Here is a 23,923-nt window from a genome sequence, read left to right as displayed (position 1 = left end):
TGAAACACACGGCAAAAGACAATCTCATTAATCACTGCAACACTCCTTTGCAGTACTCACACCAAACAAACTTATACAGTCATAGAGACATTGAGATATACAGCACAGAAACAGAACCTTCGGTCCAACTCATCCATGCTGACCAGATAACCTAAATTAATCTAGTCCAATTTGCCAGCATTTGGCCCATATGCCTCTAAACTTTTCCTATTAATATACCCATCCAGATATGTTTTAAATATTGTATTTGTACCAGCATCACCACTTCCTCCAGCAGTTCATTCCATGCACGCACCATCCTCTGCGTGAAAACGTTTCCCCTTAGGTCCCTTTTAAATCTTTGCCCCTCTCACCCTAAATGTATACCCTCTAGTTCAGGACTCCCCCTCCCCAGGGAAAAGACTAGATGTTTATAAAATTATGAGGGGCTTGGAGAAGGGAAAGGTTTTAAAAGGCCCTGAGGATTAACTTTTTCACGCAGAGGATGGTGCGTGTATGGAATGAGTTGTCAGAAGAAGAGGTGAAGGCTGATACAATTACAACATTTAAAAGGCATCTGGTTGGGTACATGAATAGAAAGAATTTAGAGGGATATGGGCCAATGCTGGCAAATGGACAAAGCCAGATTAAGATGTTTGGTTGGTGCAGATAAGTTGGCCCAAAAGGTCTGTTTCTGTGCTGTATGACTCTATGACTCCAACTCGAATGTAAGGTTTAATTTAACTCTGGTTTAATTTCCCAGTTGTGAGAATTTGATTGGTTTTTCTTGATTCATCATATAACTGAAATAAGACAGTTTTAGCTTCAAATAACTCCTTCAGATTGTAACTAAAGACTTCTGGTTTGGAACTTTTAAACTAAGCTTTTTTTGCTGAGGAAATTCTTTTAAACTGTCCTGAAATACCTCCCTTTATCAGGAGTAAGTCTTTCACACATCCAGATATATTGAAAACCTCTGAAAAATATTCCAATTGCAATGCAATTTAAAAGTATTCAGACATATCCAAAACCTCTGAAAAATATTCCAACTGAAATCTAAAAGCATTTTTCAAGATATGAACATTTCCTCAAATCCCAAATAATTGAAGAATCTTCTCTATAAAAGCTAAAGCACTACACTTTTTATTTTGTTCATATTCTCTGCCAATGCAGGGAAAAAAAACATTACTCTCCAGGGAGTCTCTCTCTAATGTGATGTATTAAAAGAAAGCACCAGGGCTGCAAGTGAATTACTAAACTCCGTCCAGAAGATCAATATGCCACTAGTTCAAAATTCAAAAATCCAAAATAAATGGTGGAATGTATATAAATCTCACACATTCAATCTTAGACATAGGAATATACAGCACAGAAATAGATCCTTCAGTCCAACTCATCTGCACCGACCAGATATCAGCATGCATGATACCTCCTGATTTGACATATATCCTATTGTTCCATCTGAAAAATTGGTTTACATCACCCTTTATCTGAGTTATTAATAAAAAATGTCATGAGAATTTTCGTACTGACTCTCCTGAGGGTCTACCATTCATATCAGCTTCTCAAACTGTCAGGTTCCTATATGAGTCTGCCCTTTGTTTCCTGTTATCAAGTCAATTACTTAGTCTGTGCGATACTTTACATTCTAATATTATGACTTAGCTATTAATCACCAAGATGTGGAATATTTCAAAGGATTTGAGATGATGATAAAGTTTGGAACAAGTGCCCTAACAAGAGTAATCCACAGTCCAGGAGGAAAGCTAATTCATTAATTATATAGGAGAACTTTCCATTAGATTAAACATATACATTCACTGCCATTGAAAGCCACTGAGGTTTCTCCATTAATTATAATGAGACAGGAGAAGCAGTGGCAATATCTATCAAACACACAGATGACTCCCTATTATCCCATGGGTTGCTCAAGCAAATCATTGAATGTATAATGAAGGCTTTTTCTATTTTTACCTATTACTTACCCCTCCTCCATGCCGTCCTATCCAGAAGATAACCTCACTCAACTGACTCTAAGTCAAAATAAATAGTAGAATAAATAATAAATAATTCTAAAGTAGCACCTCTTTACATAGTGTACATACAACAATTTGCATTATTACATTTCCCTTATCGTAGTAAAAACCTGCCAAGTTAACCTCGGAGAAGTTTGGCAAGACAGAATTTGACAATCGGTCCGCATAGAAAGATAAAAGGACACGTGAGCAATAGTTTGGTCAAAAGGTAGCTTTTAAAGATCATTTTAGAGAAACAGAGAGAGAGATGAAGAGGTTTAGTGAGAAAATTCCAGAACTTGGAGTTCAATCTAAGAGAAGTAGGGAAGTAAGTTGTTAAGCAAACACAAGGGTACTACAAAGAAATATAGAGAGGTTAAGTGAGTGACTAAAAAACTGTCATATGGAATATAATTTAGACAAATATGAAATTATCCATTATGGTAGGAAGAGTAAAAAAAGAAGGCACATTATCAAAATGGTGACAGATTACAGAACTCTTGAATACAGAAGGGCCTGGTTAGCATAGTGCAAAACATTGCAAAAGTTGGCATGCAAGTAGTTAGGATAGCTAATAGAATGTTATTCTCAATGACAAGGAAAACTGAACATAAAACTCAGTTATGCTCCATTTATACAGGGCACTATTGGCATCACATCTGGAGAACTTTGCACAGTATTGGTCTCCTAATCTAAGGAAGGATGTAAAAGCATTGGAAACAGGTTGGACAGACTGTATATGTATCCTAAAGATTTTAGAAGTGTAGGAGTTGACTTGATTGAAACATGTAAGGTCCCAAGGCGTCCTGACAGGGTGGATCTGAAAAGGATATTTCATCTTCTGGGATTGCAAAATAAGAGGTCACCCTTTTAATAGTCTTAGCAGGGAGAGACCCTAATCTTAACAAGCTGTGGTTTATTCCATGATAGCTAGTTAGATATAATAATTAAGATTTTGGAGATGCTGGTGTTGGACTGGGGTGTACAAATTAAAAAATCACACAACACCAGGTTATAGTCCAACAGTTTAATTTGGAATCACTAGCTTTCAGAGTAGAAGCTGGCACTTCCAAATAAACCTGTTGGACTATAAGCTGGTGTTGTGTGATTTTTAAAATAACAATTAAGATGAATGTTTTTTTCTTAAAGAGGGTTGTAAGTTCTTCCAACTTTCTTCCTCAAAAGTCAGTAAAGCCAGTGTTTTTGAATGTTTTTGACGTAGAAGTAGATAGATTCTTGAAAAACAACTGGGTGACAGATTACCAGGTTCAGGTGGGAATGTGGAGTAAGCAGATCAGCCAGGGCCTTACTGACTGACACTAGAGACCTATACTGCTCCTAATCCATATGTTTTCTGTTCACTAAAGATACAGCCAGTGATGCAGCAATAGAACTTAGTGATGTGCAATAAGAGCCCAAAATTGAAGACAAATGGAGATCTCAGAGGGTTGTTAGGATGGTGAAAGTCAGAGGGAAACACAAAGGTTTTGAGCAATATTGTTAAAACTTCTAAAAATAAGGTACTGACAGACTTGGGAACAATGTCAGTCAATATGCTGATGGCAATGCAATGTTGTGTGAGTTTAGATACAGGCAACGGAGTGTGGATGAGCTCAAAATCAGATTGAAAGGAAAAGCTGACAAAGCGGCAAAGATTAGTGTTAAGCCAAAGGATTGGGAGAATTTTAAAAACCAACAAAAGATAACCAAAAAATAATAAAAAGGAAGTTGTGAAAATAGATGGGAAGGCAAGTGGTGAGGATGACAAAGTGTCTGCAGAAGGATCTAGACACGTTATGTAAGTGGGCAATACCTGGCGCATAGAATATAATTGTTATGCAATGCTCATTGGAATGAAGAGTAGAGAAGCTGAATATTATTTAAATGGAGAAAGGCTGAAGAAAGCAACAGAACAGAGGGATTTGGGAGGCCTTGTCCATGAATCATAGAAAGCTAGTTCAAGTTCAGTGGTTAATTGGGAAGGCAAATGGAATGTTGTACTTTATTTCAAAGGGAATGGAGTATAAAAGTATGGCGGTTTTACTCAAACAATCCAAGGCACTAGTCACACCACAGCTAGAATACTGTGAATTAATTATGGACCTCTTACCTAAGTAAAGTTATACTGCCATCAGAGACAGTCCAGAGCAGGTTCACTGGGCTAATACCAGGCATGGAGGGACCGTCTTGTGAGGAGAGGTTGAGTAGATTGGGTCTATAACAGTTGGAATATATGAGAATGATAGGCAACCACATTGAAGCATACAAGATTCTTAGAGGGCTTGACAGGAAAGATGTAGAAAGATTGTTTTCCCTTGTAGGAGCATCAAAGACCAGAGGACATAATCTCAGCATTCGGGGGTCACCCTTTGAAGACAGAGGTAAGGAGGAATTCCTTCACTCAAGGTGTTGTGAATCTGTGGAATTCTTAACACAGAGGGCTGTTGAGATTGGGTCTCTGAGATAGACAAATTTTTAATCAGTGAGGGAATCAAGGGCGAGAGGGAAGAAGCAGGAAAGTGGTGTTGACAATTATCAGATCAGCCATGATCTCATTGAATGACAGAACTAACTCAATGTCTTATAGTCCAGTTTTGCAGAGGGTGACCAGGAGAGAGACATAGAAACATGGAAAATAGAAGCAGGAGTAGGCCAGTCAGCCCTTTGAGCCATTCGATATGATCATAGTTGATCATCCAACTCAGTCCCTTGTTCTCAGTTTTGCCTCATAGCCTTTAATCCCTTTTGTACATATCTCCTTCTTGAAAGTATTCAATGTTTTGGCCTCATCTGCTTTAAGTAGCAGAGAATTCCACTCTGTGGGTGAACACATTTCTCCTCACCTCAGGCTTAAGTGGTCAATCCCGTACCCTTAGATTGTTCTGAACGCCCCATTTATTGGGAACTTTCTTCCTGCATTTATCCAGCCTATTCATAGGTAAAAACAATGACTGCAGATGCTGGAAACCAGATTCTGGATTGGTGGTGCACCAAAGAGCACAGCAGTTCAGGCAGCATCTGAGGAGCAGGAAAATTGACGTTTCGGGCAAAAGCCCTTCACCAGGAATACAGGAAGAGAGCCTGAAGGGTGGAGAGATAAGTGAGAGGAGGGTGGGGGTGGGACTCCCTGAGAGTCTTGTAGAGAGAGGAGGAAAATTCTTCAAGGCAGGCATCCTTGCAAGAGGATTTGCAGTAGGGTTAAAATCAACGAGGTAAAAACAATGACAGCAGATGCTGGAAACCAGATTCTGGATTGGTGGTGCTGGAAGAGCACAGCAGCTCAGGCAGCATCCGAGGAGCAGGAAAATCGACGTTTCGGGCAAAAGCCCTTCATCAGGAATACAGGCAGAGAGCCTGAAGGGTGGAGAGATAAGTGAGAGGAGGGTGGGGGTGGGGAGAAAGTAGCATAGAGTCTTCAGGGCAGAGGAAATGACCTGGGAGGAGTCCCTCTCCCACTACAACTCCCAGGTCATTTCCTCTGCCTTGAAGACTCTATGCTACTTTCTCCCAACCCCACCCTCCTCTCACTTATCTCTCCACCCTTCAGGCTCTTTGCCTGTGTTCCTGATGAAGGGCTTTTGCCCGAAATGTCAATTTTCTTGCTCCTCAGATGCTGCCTGAACTGCTGTGCTCTTCCAGCACCATCAATCCAGTCTATTCATGTTAGATTTTTATCGTTTTTTTTTACAGGATCTCTTCCATTCCTCTAAACTCCAGTGAATATAGTCCCAACATCCGGTTTGTTTTCAGATGTCAGTCCTACCATTCCCAGGAATCAGTTTGTAAATCGTGATGGCATTCTCTCCATAGTCAGAACATCCTTCCTCAGATAAGGAGGCCAAAACTGCACACAATACTTCGGGTGTTGTATCACAAAAACTACAGCAAGATGTCCCTGATCCTGTACTCAAATCTTCTTATTATGAAAGCCAACGTACCATTTGCCTTCTTCACCACCAGCTGCATCTGCCTGATTACTTACAGCGACTGGACACCCAGCTCTTATTGCAGCTTCTCCCTTTCTGTTGCCATTCTGATAATCATCTGCTTTCCTGTTTTTGCGACCAAAGTAGATAACCTCAATTTATCCACATTATACTGTATCTGCCATGCATTTACTCACTCACTCAACTTGTCCAAATCACAATTAAACTTCTCTGCAGTTTCCTCACAGTTCACCCTCCCAACCAGCTTTGTGAGAAATATGCAAATTTAGAGATATTTTTAATTCCCTCATCTAAATCATTAATGTTTACTGTGAATAGTTAGGATTCTAGCCCTGATCCTTGCCATACTCCACTAGTACCTGCCTGCAACTCGGAAAAAGAGAGGATCAGAACAGTTAATAGGTAAGAAACAGGCATGGCTGAGGTTTTAGCAACAGGTGACAAGAAGCAGGAAGCATTTATCGAGTGCAGGAATCCCAACTGCTCTATTATAGTTGGGATTATTACATGGAATTCCCATACTTCTCATTATGGTGGATTCTATAAAGGCACCTCCAAGCGCTGTATTGGATATTGGCAAATCAGGGATGGTCCCACAACACAAAAGGATCTGCCAGGTTCAGCAACAGAAGTGCCCCTGTCTTTTCTTTGGGACCCATTGCCATCCTACCCAAATTGCCTGTGCTAACACTTCAAACAAGTCATCCATAAAGTCCCATTTTTATGCCATTTTTCCCACATCAATTTTAATTTCCAAGTATTTGTCCAATTCCATTTTGAATCTGCTTTCACCATCAGTTGAGGTAGTGCCTTCCAGATGACCGGAACAAGTTGCTGGATTTTTAAAAATCTCCTAAATTTCTGCTCTGAATTCTCCAATCTTCTTAGTCTTCAATTCTCAGTGAAAAGAATCTTCACAATCAACTGGAGGTTACACTGACATTAACCTACCAATTACTGGAGAGACATGCTGTGGAAACTCTTCCTTCGTCTAGCACTGATAGAATGTAATCACAGGAAGCTGAAAGCTGTTTTTGTTCACAGACAGGACCGTGTCCTTGGCAAACAGCAAGAACATGTCCACACACTGCACTGTTTTTACCTAAACAAAAGTTTGGTTGACAGTCCTCAATGCAATACCTCTCCCAATGAGTCTGCTTATCATCTAATCAGTACTGTCTTCTCCTTCAATCGAAATTGGTGTCCCCTTTGAGATTTGATGTGGAGGTGCCGGTGTTGGACTGGGGTGGACAAAGTCAGAAGTAATATGACACCAGGCTATAGTCCAAAAGGTTTATTTGAAATCACAAGCTTTTGTAGCGCTGCTTCTTCATCAGAGATAAACCTGTTGGACTATAACCTGGTGTCATGTGACTTCTGCCTTTCAGATTTGACATTCTTGTGATTTTGTGAAGATGAATACAGGATGTAAAGTTTTGATACCTTGTCTTTTCTTTCAGCAATACTCAAGTTCTGTACTGCCAAGCAACAATTAACAATTTTTAGTTAATTCCCATTTCAAATGTCATTTAGCTTGTGAGGCAGCATTGAGGATAATGGGACACAGAGAATTTAACTTAAAATATGTCTTTCGCAAAAAAGCGTGAAGTGCAGTTGTCACAAAAATAACTTCTACTCATTCATTAAGAGTGATTTGAAGGATGTATAGACCACCAATGCTTTCAAGCTATTATGTCTGGAGGAAAAATTGAGTTGGAAACTTATTAAACAGTACAGAAAAAAACTTGGATGGTGCCCTTTATCAAATGTTGTCACTGTTGACAAGAATATAAAACTCTTGTTTCCCTAATACTATTTATTTGTCAGTCTGCAGTCTGATTCCCACTTTGACAGATGACTGGCTGTTGTGTTGGCATGTATTGTGCATGTGATTTATTACCTTATTTAATCAACTGCGAGAAAAATACAATGATAGATTTTGTTTTTAAATTAACAATTAGGCACATTTTCACAGCATACCTGACAGGGGTGCTGACTTTCACATCTGACTACCCTTGTTCATTAAGTACCGTGGAATTTAAATAGCCAGCTTTATTTAAAATGCAGTATAAGTAACAAACAAATAACAGATTGACCTGGAGATGGAATAGGTAAAACAAGCAGCAAAGCAACTGATCTCCCTACAGTTTATAACATGGCTTAGATTGCATTCCATTAGCTGAAGATGATGTACAGTGTTGGGTTAAAGTTTTTCTTCATCAGTCATTCAAATGGACCATAGAAACAGGCCATGCAGCCCATCATCTGCCAGCATTTTGACAGAGTTATTCACTACTCCATGCCCTTTGCGTGTTTTATTTTAAAATATTTTGACCTAAATCTGTTACTACTGCGTTTTTTTAGAAAGTGCTCCCACAGTGCAAATGTCCTGCTTTCTGCTTCAATAATGGCAGAAGAGTAAGGAAGTCACACATACTGCTTGGGAAATGAGAGTCCAAATGATGTCAAGGAACATAGAAATCCAGGGTGATCAGTGATACCTCAGAATGATGAAACAGGCTCAAGAGAATTTAGGACCCCTTAGGGGACACAGATTCACAAATCATTGAAAGTAGGAAGGCAGCCTAACAAAGCAAAAAACAAAATACAACCAAATGCTCATTTGTCGAGGAATGGATTTCACAAACAGGGAAGTTATGTTAAACCAGGGGTGCACTGAGCCGGTTATTATTCCTTATTACAAAAGGCACACAGTGCATGAGGGAAGGTGCACAAATGTTGTACTAGCATGATACAAGATCTGAAAGATTCCAATCCTCACAGAAGTTTAAAGAGTTTGAGGCTCTTTTCTCCAGAACACAGGCAGCTGTGTTCTGATAGTGGTGACCTGATAGCGGTCTTTAATATATGAGCAAGAGCACAGGGGAATCAAAACCCCAGGACACAACTATAAAAAAAGTCACCAATTAGTCCTATAGAACATTTGTGAGAAATCTTTTTCCTCAGAGAGTTGATGATGAGAACCCCCATTAAATTCTAGCAATAAACGCTATGGCTGCATACCAAAGCAGTTATATTGCAGCAGTGAACTCTGCAGATTAAGCATGAGAAGCTTTGATTCTCCCTGCTTGATTCATCTGAGTGACACTGTGAAGGGCAAATCTACACTCAATTAAAGTCAATGGAGCTTAAAATCAGGCAAGGTCTAAATTAGGAATCTGACCAAGCCAATTCCGTTCTCGTCAAGTGAATTGAGGTGATGCTGGGATTTGAAGTGTTTGTAAAATTGCGGGCCTATCTAGATGTTTTGTGAGGGCTAGCTGAAACTCTGCCAGATTCTATTTTACACACCGACCAAGCCACCACAACAGTATCAAGGAGATATTGCATTTATTCAAGTGTTAACCCTTTCAAATCCTTTCAGTACCACATACTGAGAGCTGCAGGATTGTTCCAAATAATATACTTTCAGAAAGTGAGGGAAGACAAACCTTTCCTGATCGAAATTGCAGATAAACTCCAGCTTGGCCCACAGTCCAGGGAGTTCCAGAATTTTAACACAGTTTCAGTGTTTTTCTGAACTAGTTTTAAAAGAAATCACATTGGCTATGGAATTATTAATTAGTTAATTATTCATTTCAGAAACACAGAAAACCCACCGGTTATGTAGTGATTGTAACAACTCTGATTGGGGCTGTTAACCTGGATCAATCAGGGAGCCCTGGCTGACAGATAAAAGGAGCAGTGTCAGTGATCCTGTCACTTTGACTCTGAAGAGGCAGTACTGAAGTCAAGGACTGTTCAATGTGTAAATAAAGAGTGATTTGGTGATGGGATATCGACCTCTGTGGCATTATTTCAGGTTACTAGCTTAAAATCAGAAACCCAAACTGACAATTTCTGTATGTATATATATATATATATATATATAAATCCCACAGTTTACACCACACATGTCACATGTTCTTATCATTAAAAACATGGAAAATATGAGCAGGAGTAGGTCTTCAGGCCTGCTCCGCCATTCACTATGATCATGGCTGATCATCCAATCAAGTCCCCCAGTCCTGTTTTCTCTGCATATCCTTTGATCACTTTAGCCTAAAGATTTTTAAAACTTTTAACAATGACGTCTGGGAGACAGCATAGTTTAGTGTGTTAATGTGGTGCTGATGAATGGAAAATTGTGTGAGTTTAGCCCGCAGGAGGCAGAGTTTGGATGAGCTCAAGTTTGCACAGAATGACCAGGAGACAGACCGTGCAAATATAGAAACATAGAAAATAGGAAAAGGAATAGGCCATTCAGCCCTTTGAGCCTGCTCCACCATTCAATATGATCATGACTGATCATCCAACTCAGTCTCCTGTTCTCACTTTCTTCCCATATCCTTTAATCTCTTCAGCCCTAAGAACTATATCCAACTCCTTCTTAAAAATATTCAGTGTTTTCCCTCAACCACTTTCTGTGGCAGAGAATTTCACAGTTTCACCACTCTCTGGTTAAAGAAATTTGTCCTCGTCTCAGTCTGATATGACCTACCTTGCATCCTTAGAATGCAATCGATGGTTCGGGTCATTGTGAGCATCCTTCCTGAATTTACCCTCTGGAGTCCTGTTAGAATTTTATAGGTTTCTATGAGATCCCTTCATTCTTCTAAACTTCAGCGAATATAGTCATAACTGATCTAGCCTCTCCTTATAAGTCAGCCCTGCCACCCAGGAATCAGTCTGGCAAACATATCTTTACAGTCCCTCCACAGCCAGAGCATCATTCCACAAATAAGAAAGCCAAAAATACATGGAGTTTTCCAGGTTTGGAATATTGGAAAATGATGAGCAGTTTTGGGTCCTGCATCTAAGGGAAGATTTGCTGGCCTTGGAGGCAGTCCAGAGTAGGTTTATAGGAATGATCCTGGGGATGAAGGACTTGTCACTCTGAGGAGCGGTTGAGGACTATGGGTCTATACTCGATGGAGTTTAGAAGGTTGAAGGGGGTTCTGATTGAAACTTACAGCAGGCTGAGAAGCCTGGATAGAGTCAATGTGGAGAAGATGTTTCCAATCGTGGGAGAGACTTGGACCTGAGGGCGAACCTCAGATTGAAGGGTCGATCCTTCAGTACTGAGATGAGATAGTATTTCTACAGCCAGAGGGTGTTGAATCTGTGGAACTCATTGCCACAGAAGGTTGTGGAGGCCGAGTGTGTTTAAGATAGAGATAGACAATTTTTGATTAATAAGTGGATCAAAAGTTACAGGGTGAAGTGAGGAAAATGGTTTGAGGAGCATAACAGCCATGATCAAATGGTGCTGCAGACTCAACGGGCTAAATGGCCTAATTTTGCTACTCTATCTTATGGTGTTATATTGTGGTTTCACCAAAGACCGATACACTTGCAGTAAGATGTCCATGATCATGTACTCGAATCCTCTCACTGCAAAGGTCAACGTACCATTTGCTCTCTTCACTGCCTGCTGTACCTGCACGGTTACTTTCAGCAACTGGTATGCCAGGGTACCCAGGTCTTATTCCACCTCTCCCTTTCCCAGTCTATTATCATTCAGATAATAATCCAACTTCCTGTGTTTTTGTGATTTGTCTTAATCACATTGAAGCATCTCCATATCCCCTGCTCAGTCGCTGTGTGTTGCTGTTGAAGGGAGTGAATGGTAGATGAAAGGGTGACGATATAGTGACAGTCAGTTGGCTGCTTTGGCCTGGATGCTGTGAGCTACTTGAGTGTTGTTGGAGCAGCACCCATCAGGGCAAGTTGGGAATATTCCATCACACTCATTATGGTGATTTTTAAATAGTGCGCAAGCTTTGGGGAGAGGGAGAATGCGAAATCACCATCACAGGATTACCACCCTCTGATCTATTGCTTGCTTAAGCATCCCCTGGAGCCCCAGTATTTATATGGCTAGTCTAGTTCAGTTTCTGGTCAATGGTAATCCCCAGATGTTGACAGTGATGATAATGGCTTTGAATGTCAAGGGGTGATGGTTAGGTTCTCTCCTATTGGAATGGTCATTATCTGGCCCTTTAGTGGAATCAATATTACTTTCTATTAATCAGCCAAACCCCGCTATTGTCCAGAGTTGCTGCATATGGACACTAACTATATTATCATCTGAATTGCCAAGAATGGTACCAATCATTGTGCAACAAATAAATACGCCCATTTTTAACCTGACGATTCAGTCACGGTTATTGACGAAGTAGCTAAAGATAGTTGGGCTGAGGACACAAACCTGAGGAACTGGGGTTGACTCTAACAACCACAAACATCTTCTTTAGAAATGTGCATTTTTGACTGAGTATAGGAATTGGGATGTCATGTTGCAGGTGTACAGGACATCAGTGAAAACACTTTTGGAATACTGCGTACTATTCTGGTTGTTAAACTTGAGAGGGTGCTGAAAAGATTTACAAAGATGTTGCCAGGGTTGGAGGGTTTGAGCTATAGGGAGAGGCTGAGTAGGCGGTGGCCGTTTTCCTTGGAGCATCTGATGCTGAGGGGTGACTTTACAGAAGTCTATAAATTCATGAGGGGCACGGATGGATGTTTATCCCTGGGGTGGGGGAGTTTAAAACTGGAGGGCATAGGTTTCAGGTGAGAAGGCAAAGGTTTAAAAAGGACCTAATGTGCAAATTTTTCATGCAGAGGAAGATGTGTGTATGTAATGAGCTGCCAGAGGAAGTGGTGGAGGCTGGTACAATTACAACATTTAAAAGGCATCTGGATGAGTATATGAATAGGAACAGTTTTGAGGGATATGGGCCAAATGCTGGCAAATGGGATTCGGTAAGATTGGGATGACTGGTCCGTGGATGAGTTGGACTGAAGGGTCTGTTTCCATGCTGCATGACTCTATGAAGTTTAGTTACTGTAGCAGAGCAATGGAGCAGCCAATTTATGCACAGCAAGCCTCCACAAATAACATATAATGGATTTTGATGACATTGATTAGCCAGAACACAGGAAGGACTCTCCTGCTGTTACTCACCGTGGCATCCTTTATATCTTTTATATAGTTTTATGAACAAATAGGTCAAGAACTTGGTTTATGGCCTTGTTTGATAAAAGCAGCCTCCAATCTGTACCACATTGGTGTGCCAGTTTTGGAAATGATCCACTTTGTTAACCCATTGTTACTTCCTCAACCAGCAATGGGCAATAGTTGTGCCATTGCCTGAGTGGTTTGCATCCAGAGTACAAATCTAAAGCAAAGTGGCGGCACGGTGGCACAGTGGTTAGCACTGCTGCCTCGCAGCGCCAGAGACCCAGGTTCAATTCCCGCCTCAGGCGACTGACTGTGTGGAGTTTGCACGTTCTCCCCGTGTCTGCGTGGGTTTCCTCCGGGTGCTCCGGTTTCCTCCCACAATCCAAAGATGTGCAGGTCAGGTGAATTGGCCTTGCTAAATTGCCCGTAGTGTTAGGTAAGGGGCAAATGTAGGGGTATGGGTGGGTTGCGCTTCAGCGGGTCGGTGTGGACCTGTTGGGCCGAAGGGCCTGTTTCCACACTGTAATCTAATCTAATCTACAAAAAAAGGAAAGTTTGGGTGGAAGGGGAAAATTGAGAGCTACCTTTTCATTTGTGCACATTAAAAATGTGGTAAACATCACTCCAAACGTGCACGAGATGATAGCTGGCACGTAGCCTGGCACTACTGGCAGGGCAAGGAGAAAATAACATGGGAAAATGACACCAAAATCTTAAAAATACAAGTTATTTTTCTACTGCAACATATCGCAGTGATCTGTCTGCCAGTTTACTAGTGTTCTGCGGAAGGTCCCATTAATCACCCATTAATGGTTTTATAAATCTACCTTGTGTTTAATAGCCTGCTCATAAAACTAAAATGAAACTGGAGTGGTTTTACTGCAATGAGACCCTTGGTTATGGCTAAAGGGCTTTGACAGCCACTTAATAACATCTGCTTTTTTTTGTTTTTTAAGAGATACTTGCAATGCCAAGATGAATGTTTAAAACTGTCAAGACTGGAAAGAACATCAAAAGACTGAGTGAACAGCACAAACAGGCCATTCAGTCCAAACTGACTTCTCTAATCTTTATGTTTCTGTCACCATCACCTCTTCATCTCACCCGATCAGTGTCACCATCTCACCCGATCGATGTAACCATCTCACCTGATCGATGTCACCATCTCACCCGATCAATGTCACCATCTCACCTGATCGATGTAACCTTCTCACCCAAGTGATGTAACCATTTCACCTAATCGATGTTACCTTCTCACCCGATCGATGAAACCTCCTCACTCTATTGATGTGACCATCTCACCCGATCGATGTAACCTTCTCACCCGATCGATGTAACCTTCTCACCCGATCGATGTAACCTTCTCACCCGATCGATGTCACCATCTCACCCGATCGATGTCACCATCTCACCTGATCAGTGTCACCATCTCACCCGATCGATGTAACCTTCTCACCCAAGTGATGTAACCATCTCACCCGATCGATGTCACCATCTCACCCGATCGATGTAACCTTCTCACCCTATCGATGTCACCATGTCACCTGATCGATGTCACCATCTCACCTGATCAGTGTCACCATCTCACCCGATCGATGTAACCTTCTCACCCAAGTGATGTAACCATCTCACCCTATCGATGTCACCATCTCACCCTATCGATGTAACCATCTCACCCGATCAGTGTCACCATCTCACCCGATCGATGTCACCATCTCACCCGATCGATGTCACCATCTCACCCGATCAGTGTCACCATCTCACCCGATCGATGTAACCTTCTCACCCGATCGATGTAACCTTCTCACCCGATCGATGTCACCATCTCACCCGATCGATGTAACCTTCTCACCCGATCGATGTAACCATCTCACCCGATCGATGTCACCATCTCACCCGATCGATGTCACCATCTCACCAGATCGATGTAACCTTCTCACCCGATCGATGTCACCATCTCACCCGATCGATGTCACCATGTCACCTGATCAGTGTCACCATCTCACCCGATCGATGTAACCTTCTCAACCAAGTGATGTAACCATTTCACCCAATCGATGTAACCTTGTCACCCGATCGATGTAACCATTTCAACCTATCGATGTAACCTTCTCACCCGATCGATGTAACCTTCTCACTATATTGATGTGACCATCTCACCTATCGATGTAACCTTCTCACCCTATCGATGTAACCATCTCACCTGAGTGATGTAACCTTCTCACTCCAGTGATGTAACCATCTCACCCGAGTGATGTAACCATCTCACCCTATCGATGTAACCTGCTCACCCCAGTGATGTAACCATCTCACCCGATCGATGTCACCATCTCACCCGCGTGATGTAACCATCTCACTTGAGTGATGTAACTTTCTCCCTCCTCTCACGTGGCTTAACAACTGACAAGAAAAACAAAACTTTTCCGAAAGGTTCAGCAGGCCTAACAGTGCCTGTGCTGAGAGGAACAGAGTTTCCAGGCAGAATTTAATATCATAGAAGGTGTGATTTCATATCATTAGACAAGAAAATGTGAGGTAGAGAGAAGGCCTGAGTTCCATCATCCTAATTGAGCTAATTTGAGTCCCTTAAGTGGCAATTTAAGAATCACTTAAGTATTCAAGGTCCTGATATAGTACTATTTAACATTTGGCAGAGAGGAGCCACACTATGCATGTTATCAGGAAAAGCCCCAATGAATTGGCCTAGCACCTAGTTTATCTTTCTTCTATATTCATTCATGGGATGTGGGCACCTGTGGCTAGGCCAACATTTATTTCCCATCCCTTATTGCCAAGGGGATTGTAACGAGGTCAGACAGATGGACCTCATAGAATATAGTTGCCCTGATTGGACCAGATTAATAGCCTCAATCAGGGAGCTCTAGGTGACAGATATAAACAGGAGCCTTCCCTCTCCCCCTCTCCCCCCTCCCCCTCTCCCCCCTCTCCCCCCTCTCCCCCCTCCCCCCTCTCCCCCCTCCCCCTCCCCCTCCCCCTCTCCCCCCTCCCCCCCCTCTCTCTCCCCTCCCTCCCCTCCTCCCCTCCCCTCCCCTCCTCCTCCTCCCCCTCCCCCCCTCCCCTCTCCTCCCCCCCTCCCCTCTCCTCCCCCCCTCCCCTCCCTCCCCCCCCCCTCTCCCTCCCCCTCCTCCTCCCCTCCCTTCCCCTCCCCCCCCTCCCCTCCCTCCTCCCCCCCCCCCCTCCCTCCCCCCCCTCTCCCCCCCCCCCCCTCAATACAATACAGACCTGCGCGCTTGCTGGGTCTGTATTGTATACACTTGTTTTATGTTACTGGATTGGCTTTTTATGTACAAATGTCATTGTTGCTGTCTTTTCATATGTGAAACTGGGATTTGTGGTTTGCTCTCAATTCCCTGTAAACTGGTTGAATGGTAGGGTTTGGGGCTTAGCTTTGCTGCTCCTCTCTCTTGTAAAATTGTTGTTGTTTTCAGCTGTAAATGTTAACTGTTTTTCTGTAAACAATTACAAAAGAGCTTAATAAAATAAAAAAATAAACAGGAGCCAGTGGACAATGACTCTGCTGGAGGAAAGCAGGTCTGGGGAGAGTTGGTTGGTTATTATGCAGGGTGGCTGGACATTAGAAAGCTGATGACTGTCCTGCAGAAAAACTAGCCAAGGATGATCTGATTAGTATGTGATGTGGTTGGGTTTACAGCTGTATTGGGTCTGTGTTCTATATACAGTTTCTAATTTGATTGCACTGTCTTGCCTGTGTTTGTTACTGTTATCTTTGTGATGAATGGAAATGGGATTTGAGGTCTGTCCTCTTCTCCCTGAAAACTGGTTGAACAGTGGAGTTTGGGATTTGGCTTTGCTGCCCTTTTCCCTGTATATAGTGGTGTCTTTTTTTTTGTGAAATGCTGCTTTCTGTTTTATTGTCCATGTATTTTTTACTGTTTTAGTAAAATAATAAAGAGCCTGAGGCTCTGATGGAGCTTGATCAAAGACAAGTAATTAAAGAATGACATGATATGACACTCTGGAGGTGAAAGCGAGGACTGCAGATACTGGCGATCAGAGTCTAGATTACAGTGGTGCTGGAAAAGCACAGCAGGTCAGGCAGCATCCGAGGAGCAGGAAAATTGATGTTTTGGGCAAAAGCACTTCACGAATGAGGCAGGGAACTACTGGGGTGGAGTAGTTGGAAGGGGGCGGGGGGAAGAAGATAGCTGAGAGTGCAATAGGTGCATGGGGGTGGGAATGAAGGTGATAGGTCAGAGAGGAGGGTGGAGTGGATAGGTGGGAAGGAAGATTGGCAGGTAGGACCTATCACCTTCATCCCCACCTCCATCCACCTATAGTATGCTTGGCTACCTTCTCACCAGCCCCACCCCCTCCCATTTATCTCTCTGCCCTGGAGGCTCCCTGCCTCATTCCTGATTAAGGGCTTTTGCCCAAAACGTTTTTTTTTCCCTGCTCCTCAGATGATGCCTGACCTGCTGTGCTTTTCCAACACCACTCTAATTATGATACTCTGTGGAGTTGTTTCAGGGACAGTTAATAGTCAACCACATTGCTTGGGTCTGGAGTTACATGTAGGACAGACTAAGATTGGCAGTTTCCTTCCTGAAAGGCTATTTGTGAACCAGATGGGTTTCATGGTCACCATGAGCTTTTAATTCTGGATTTTGAGTTCAAATTCCACCATCTACCATGATGGGACTTGAAGCCATGTCCCTACAATATCAGCTTGAGTTACTAGAGTACTTGTCCCATGTGTGGGAATGGGGGGGTTGGAGGTTTAGTTGCTGTGTGTGTCTTAGGAACATTCCCAATGATGGGATCAAGCAGACTTCCCCCGACCCTTTTAATAAGAACTCCTTCCACCCACTACACTACCTGCAATGACCATCTTACCTGGTGGCGCTGCAGTTGTGGACACGGGCTGGTGCTGTGGAGTGACGGACCTCTGGTTGACCAGGCACACTCTTGTACGTGTGGGACAGTGTCTATCTGTGAGGATTTCAGGGGGAAATTTCCCTGCGTAGGAACCTGAAATGAGAGAGGTGCCTTATCAGGATTAAATCTCATCGAGGGTCCTGGAAACAGGAGGTTGAGTTGCCAGTCCTTTTCCTCATTCTCGCGAGACCATAAATTCTGCCCAAATGTGACCTCCCATTGGAATTGGGAATATTAAAAATGCAAATTAAATTGTGGGCACACCTACAGCGCATGGGACTGCTGCCCTTCAGGAAGGCAGCTCATCAGCACCTTCCAAAGGGCAACTAGGGATAGGCAATAAATGCTGGCCCAGCCAGTGCCACCCACAAAAATCCCGAAGCAAACTTGTATAGTGTGCATTCGGTTGCCTGTGAGCAGTGCACTAAGTTGAAAGAAGTACAAGCACATCACTGTCTCACTTGGAAAGAGTATTCTGAGAATTGGAGCAGATAAGAAACCAGCTGTTACATCTCCTGTATTTGCTTGCAAAGCTGCCTCAGGAAAGGGAGGGACTGCTAGAGGTAACTGAAGAGTGGACGAGCATTTTCAGAAGGGAACAGTTGATTCAGAAAGCTGCAAGTTGATGCCATAATACAGACTGAAATAATTGGCACAGTGATGTTGCTGAACTATTGTTGCTGCCAGCTTTTTGATTACAGTCCCTTGGGTTATGCATTGAGAAGGTACATGAGATATGACTGGGTTGTCCATAATTTGCTGGCTTGACCTTTGTTGGAGCACAAGGTTTACGGATGTGGGAATACAGTATGTGTAAACACACCTGTGTAAGCAAGGTCTTAACAGGAAATCAGCTGGGAATGTGCTTTTTGCATTCGTACAAACAGTATTTTTTTTAGATTAGATTACATTACAGTGTGGAAACGGGCTCTTCGGCCCAACAAGTCCACACCGACCAGCCGAAGCGTAACCCACCCATTCCCGTACAATTACCCCTTTACCTAACACTACAGGCAATTTAGCATGGCCAATTCACCTGACCCTGCACATCTTTGGACTGTGGGAGGAAACCGGAGCACCCGGAGAAAACCCACGCAGACACGGGGAGAATGTGCAAACTCCACACAGTCAGTCGCCTGAGTCGGGAATTGAACCCGGGTCTCTGGCGCTGTGAGGCAGCAGTGCTAACCACTGTGCCACCGTGCCGCCCAATAAAATGGCCAAGGCCTCACCTTCAGTATGAGGGTTTTGTAGCAGACATTCTAACATTACCAGTGGTTGCAACAAATAGAACATAGGTACAGGAGTAGGCCATTCAGCCCTTTGAGCCTGTTCAATCATTCAATGAGATCATGGCTGACCTATGGCCTTGCTTCTTATTTCTGCCCAAGGGTTAGACTCTTTGGTTACTTTGGTGAGACCCTTATAGCTATCATGTTGTTCCAGCCACTTGGTTTGTCTCTAGCATCACTTTATTTCTGGTGGTTTGTAATTATCTCTCTGCCTTAATTAATTGGATCATATGTCACCCCTTCATGTGCAGTTGAGTTGTTGACACTTTACTCACACAGGTAAAAACAATGACTGCAGAAGCTGGAAACCAGATTCTGGATCAGTGGTGCTGGAAGAGCACAGCAATTCAGGCAGCATCCGAGGACAGGCAAAATCGACGTTTCGGGCAAAAGTCCTTCATCAGGAATAAAGGCAGAGAGCCTGAAGCGTGGAGAGATAAGCTAGAGGAGGGTAGGGGTGGGGAGAGAGTGGCATAGAGTACAATAAGTCAGTGGGGAAGGAGATGAAGGTGATAGGTCAGGGAGGAGAGGATGGAGTGGATAGGTGGAAAAGGAGCTGGGCAGGTCGGACAAGTCCAGACAGGTCAGGGGATCGAGTTGCTGGAGGTTAGAAGCTAGGATGAGGTGGGGGAAGGGGAAATGAGGAAACTGTTGAAATCCACATTGATGCCCTGGGGTTGAAGTGTTCCGAGGCGGAAGATGAGGCGTTCTTCCTCCAGGCGTCTGGTGGTGAGGGAGCGGCGGTGGAGGAGGCCCAGCACCTCCATATCCTCGGCAGAGTGGGAGGGGGAGTTGAAATGTTGAGCCACTGGGCGATTTGGTTGATTGGTGCGGGTGTCTCTGAGATGTTCCCTAAAGCGCTTTGCTAGGAGGTGCCCAGTCTCCCCAATGTAGAGGAGACCGCATCGGGAGCAACGGATACAATAGATGATATTAGTGGATGTGCAGGTAAAACTTTGATGGATGTGGAAAGCTCCTTTGGGGCCTTGGATAGAGGTGAGGGAGGAGGTGTGGGCGCAGGTTTTACAGTTCCTGCGGTGGCAGGGGAAAGTGCCAGGATGGGAGGGTGGGTCGTAGGGGGGTGTGGATCTGACCAGGTAGTCACAGAGGGAACGGTCTTTGCGGAAGGCGGAGAGGGGTGGGGAGGGAAATATATCCCTGGTGGTGGGGTCTGTTTGGAGGTGGCGGAAATGTCGGCGGATGATTTGGTTTATGCGAAGGTTGGTAGGGTGGAAGGTGAGCACCAGGGGCGTTCTGTCCTTGTTGCGGTTGGAGGGGTTGGGTCTGAGGGCGGAGGTGCGGGATGTGGATGAGATGCGTTGGAGGGCATCTTTAACCACGTGGGAAGGGAAATTGCGGTCTCTAAAGAAGGAGGCCATCTGGTGTGTTCTATGGTGGAACCGCTCCTCCTGGGAGCAGATACGGCGGAGGCGGAGGAATTGGGAATACGGGATGGCATTTTTGCAAGAGGTAGGGTGGGAAGAGGTGTAATCCAGGTAGCTGTGGGAGTCGGTGGGTTTGTAGAAGATGTCAGTGTCAAGTCGGTCGTCACTGATGGAGATGGAGAGGTCCAGGAAGGGGAGGGAGGTGTCAGAGATGGTCCAGGTAAATTTAAGGTCAGGGTGGAATGTGTTGGTGAAGTTGATGAATTGCTCAACCTCCTCGCGGGAGCACGAGGTGGCGCCAATGCAGTCATCAATGTAGCGGAGGAAGAGGTGGGGAGTGGTGCCGGTGTAATTACGGAAGATCAACTGCTCTACGTAGCCAACAAAGAGACAGGCATAGCTGGGGCCCATACGTGTGCCCATGGCTACCCCTTTGGTCTGGAGGAAGTGGGAGGATTCAAAGGAGAAATTGTTAAGGGTGAGGACCAGTTCGGCCAAACGAATGAGAGTGTCGGTGGAGGGGTACTGTTGGGGACGTCTGGAGATGAAAAAATGGAGGGCTTGGAGGCTCTGGCTGCCTGAATTGCTGTGCTCTTCCAGCACCACTGATCCAGAACCCGACTTTACTCACACAGTCTGAAACTTTTGATCACCTGCAAAGACTTGTAACTCAGCCAGTCAACACTCACTCACCATTTATACTATCTTTTGACACTCTTAATTACTTCAAATTATCTTGCAATGATCTCTCCACCTATAAATTCTGAGCCTGTGCACTTTCCTTCACTTCACCTGTTGAAGGAGCAGTGCTCCACAAGCTTGTGATTTCAAATAAACCTGTTGGACGATAACCTGGTGTTGTGTGACTTCTGACTTTATCTACCCTCGTCTCACGCTGGCATCTCCACGTAAATTAAGGCTCTTAAGTGGCCAATTAACTTACCTCCACTATATCCATCCACATCTCTTGTTCAGTCTCTTTCTGATACTTTAAACAATGTTCTTTATTTCACAGATGATTGAGTCTTTATATTTTGACATTTTTGAAATAATTGTCTCCCCATCCCCTTGCTTAGTTATTCTTCATTCTCTAACCAACCTTGACCTTCCTTTTCCTGGGCAATTAGGAATGGGAACTAAATGCGAGCCTCACCTACACTGCCTCCTTTCACAGGATAGGCCAATATTTGTTGCCCATTCCTAATTGCCCATGGGGCAATTAAGAGTCAACCACATTACTGAAAATCCGGAGTCACGTGTTGGCCAGACTAGGTAAGGATGGCAATTTCCTTCTGTAAAGGAAATTAGTGAACCAGAAGGGGTTCTTGTGACAAATGATATGGATTCAACATAATCTGGAATTAAGAGTCTAATGACTTTTCTTCTTTCTTGAATTCAAATTCTACCATCTGATATGGTGACATTTAAACTCTAGTTTAAACCCCAAATGTTACCTGGGTCTCTGGATTAACAGTCCAGCAATAATACCACTCAGGCCATGGCCTCTTTCATCTTCCGAGACCATTCAAAGTAGCCTCTAACTCACCCTCACGCTCCTGCTTCCCATTAACAACCACTTAGGAGCCTTTCAATCTACTCCAGCAATCAATGCCCATACCTTGTTGAATGAATGGGAAAGAAGAGAGAATGGCAAAGGGAGAAAGTGGGCACAAAAAAAAAAGCTTCTACCATTCTGATTGTCTGAAATCTGTACAATCCCAAATCTTTAAAAAAAGGTTTGAAGTGCTCACACCTTTATGTTTTCCAGAACATTTGAAAGAACGTTTAGAGGAATACATGGCTAGATTTCCGAAAGTGAGGATTATGCGCACTAGGAAGAGGGAAGGCCTGATCCGAACCAGGTTGCTAGGAGCTTCAGTGGCCAAAGGTGAAGTTTTGACCTTCCTGGACTCTCACTGTGAGGCCAATGTGAACTGGTTGCCACCATTACTTGGTAAGTGGTTTTCTGGGTTCACTTTAATGACTGTAATAGGCTTAGCTTCTTTGTGTTTTATATTCTGACCAAGCATGTTCTCTCTCTGAGAGGACAGTTTTCAAATGACATCCCACATGAGACTTTGAAAGATAGGAATAAGAGAGGTGAGAGAATACAACATCGGAAAAAGGGGTTTTAAACATAATGGCCATCAGCTACACTGCCAACCTTATGCATGCCACAATGTTGGAGGCAGAGGTGAGTGAAGAATTCTAAATACACCCATTTATCCTCGTAACAGGCAGAAACATACTGTTGTGACCTAAAGAAAGGCCCAGGGCACAGCTGGCACATAAAATTCAGTGCCTGATTCACATTGTTCATTTTTGAGATCTTTGAACATTTGCCTGTCAATATTTGCTCTTACATCAGGGCCAATCACTCAGTAAGATTGTCATAACCTGTTATAATCCCAAGTCCAAGATCCAACCAAATGACCAGATTGAGCTGCAGATCCTTCACAGTTCATCCGCCATGCAATCTTGGGGAATCCAGAATCTGAAGGCACTGTGCAAAGTCAGAACCAGGTTTTTTCAGAGATTTAAGTTAAGAATATGCAAGAGGTGGTCAAGGTTGATGCGCTCAAATGGCAACTATCACTCAATCGTCAGCTTTAAATCTGAGATATGGAGTTTTGTTTTTCCAAAGAAATAAAGGGACATGGGACAAAGATGAGTATGTGGAACTAGCTCACAGATCAGCTATGATCTCATTGAATGCTAGAAACTGAAGCAGCTGCTGCTACCTTCAACTCATCCATTGGATGAGTTAGTTTCTCTCTACTGGAGTGTTTAGTCAGGTATAAAGTTGTAAATTCTTAACTTTGATTTATATTTTGTGCTCACTTTTTCATTAACTCTCCAAAAAATAGGTTTCTGGGCTTATCCCCACCATATTCATCCATAGCCCTTGCTTACTATCTATCTTAATACCTTAGATGGTTAAATTAATCCCTTGTAATTCCTTAAAATTAATCCCTTGTAATTCCTTCTAATGCCCCTGGCCTGATTACCCCTGTCTGCTCACCCTACTTAACCTCAGGACCAGTTTGAGCTGCAATATAATTCAGTACTACTTCAGACCAGCTCGCTGAAAACGAGCTCACAGTCTGTCTGAAACCTGACAATGCCTGATGTGTGATGGCTGTTGGTGAGATTTTGAAAGACCTTCTGTTTGAAGCTGAAAATTTGTCAAAGACAACAACATACACTTGTATGGCTGTCTCTAATAAAAGCATCCCAAATTGCTTCACAAATTTGGTGCTGAGCAAGATCAGGATGAGTAACCGACAGCTCATTCAAAGAGCTCAGTTTTAGCAAGGGTCTTGAAGGATGATGGAGCAATAGAGGGAAATGTGGAGATTTGAGAGGAAATTCCGGAACTTGGGGTCAAAACATTTGAAGGCAGGCTGTCAATTCCTCCAGCGGT

The 23,923-nt window shown here is 43.4% G+C and overlaps 1 protein-coding gene across 3 annotated transcripts in view; it reads left to right on the top strand.

The window, feature by feature from the left end:
* The window catches only part of galntl6 (polypeptide N-acetylgalactosaminyltransferase like 6), a 1,318,324-nt gene that overhangs the window by 1,056,537 nt on the left and 237,864 nt on the right, over positions 1–23,923 (top strand). For all 3 annotated transcript variants that reach the window (XM_087993690.1, XM_087993684.1, XM_087993693.1), the window contains exon 6: positions 22,268–22,453. In XM_087993690.1, the coding sequence (XP_087849816.1) occupies positions 22,268–22,453 (186 nt within the window). The remainder of the gene's footprint in view (positions 1–22,267; positions 22,454–23,923) is intronic.

Source organism: Chiloscyllium plagiosum, unplaced genomic scaffold (genome assembly GCF_037043375.1).
Source record: "Chiloscyllium plagiosum isolate Xiang-an unplaced genomic scaffold, Cpla_swu_hap1 HiC_scaffold_2, whole genome shotgun sequence".
Classification (NCBI taxonomy): Eukaryota; Metazoa; Chordata; class Chondrichthyes; order Orectolobiformes; family Hemiscylliidae; genus Chiloscyllium; species Chiloscyllium plagiosum.
The sequence above is the reverse complement of the archived record's forward strand: the minus strand, read 5'-3'. Positions and strand labels throughout refer to the sequence as shown.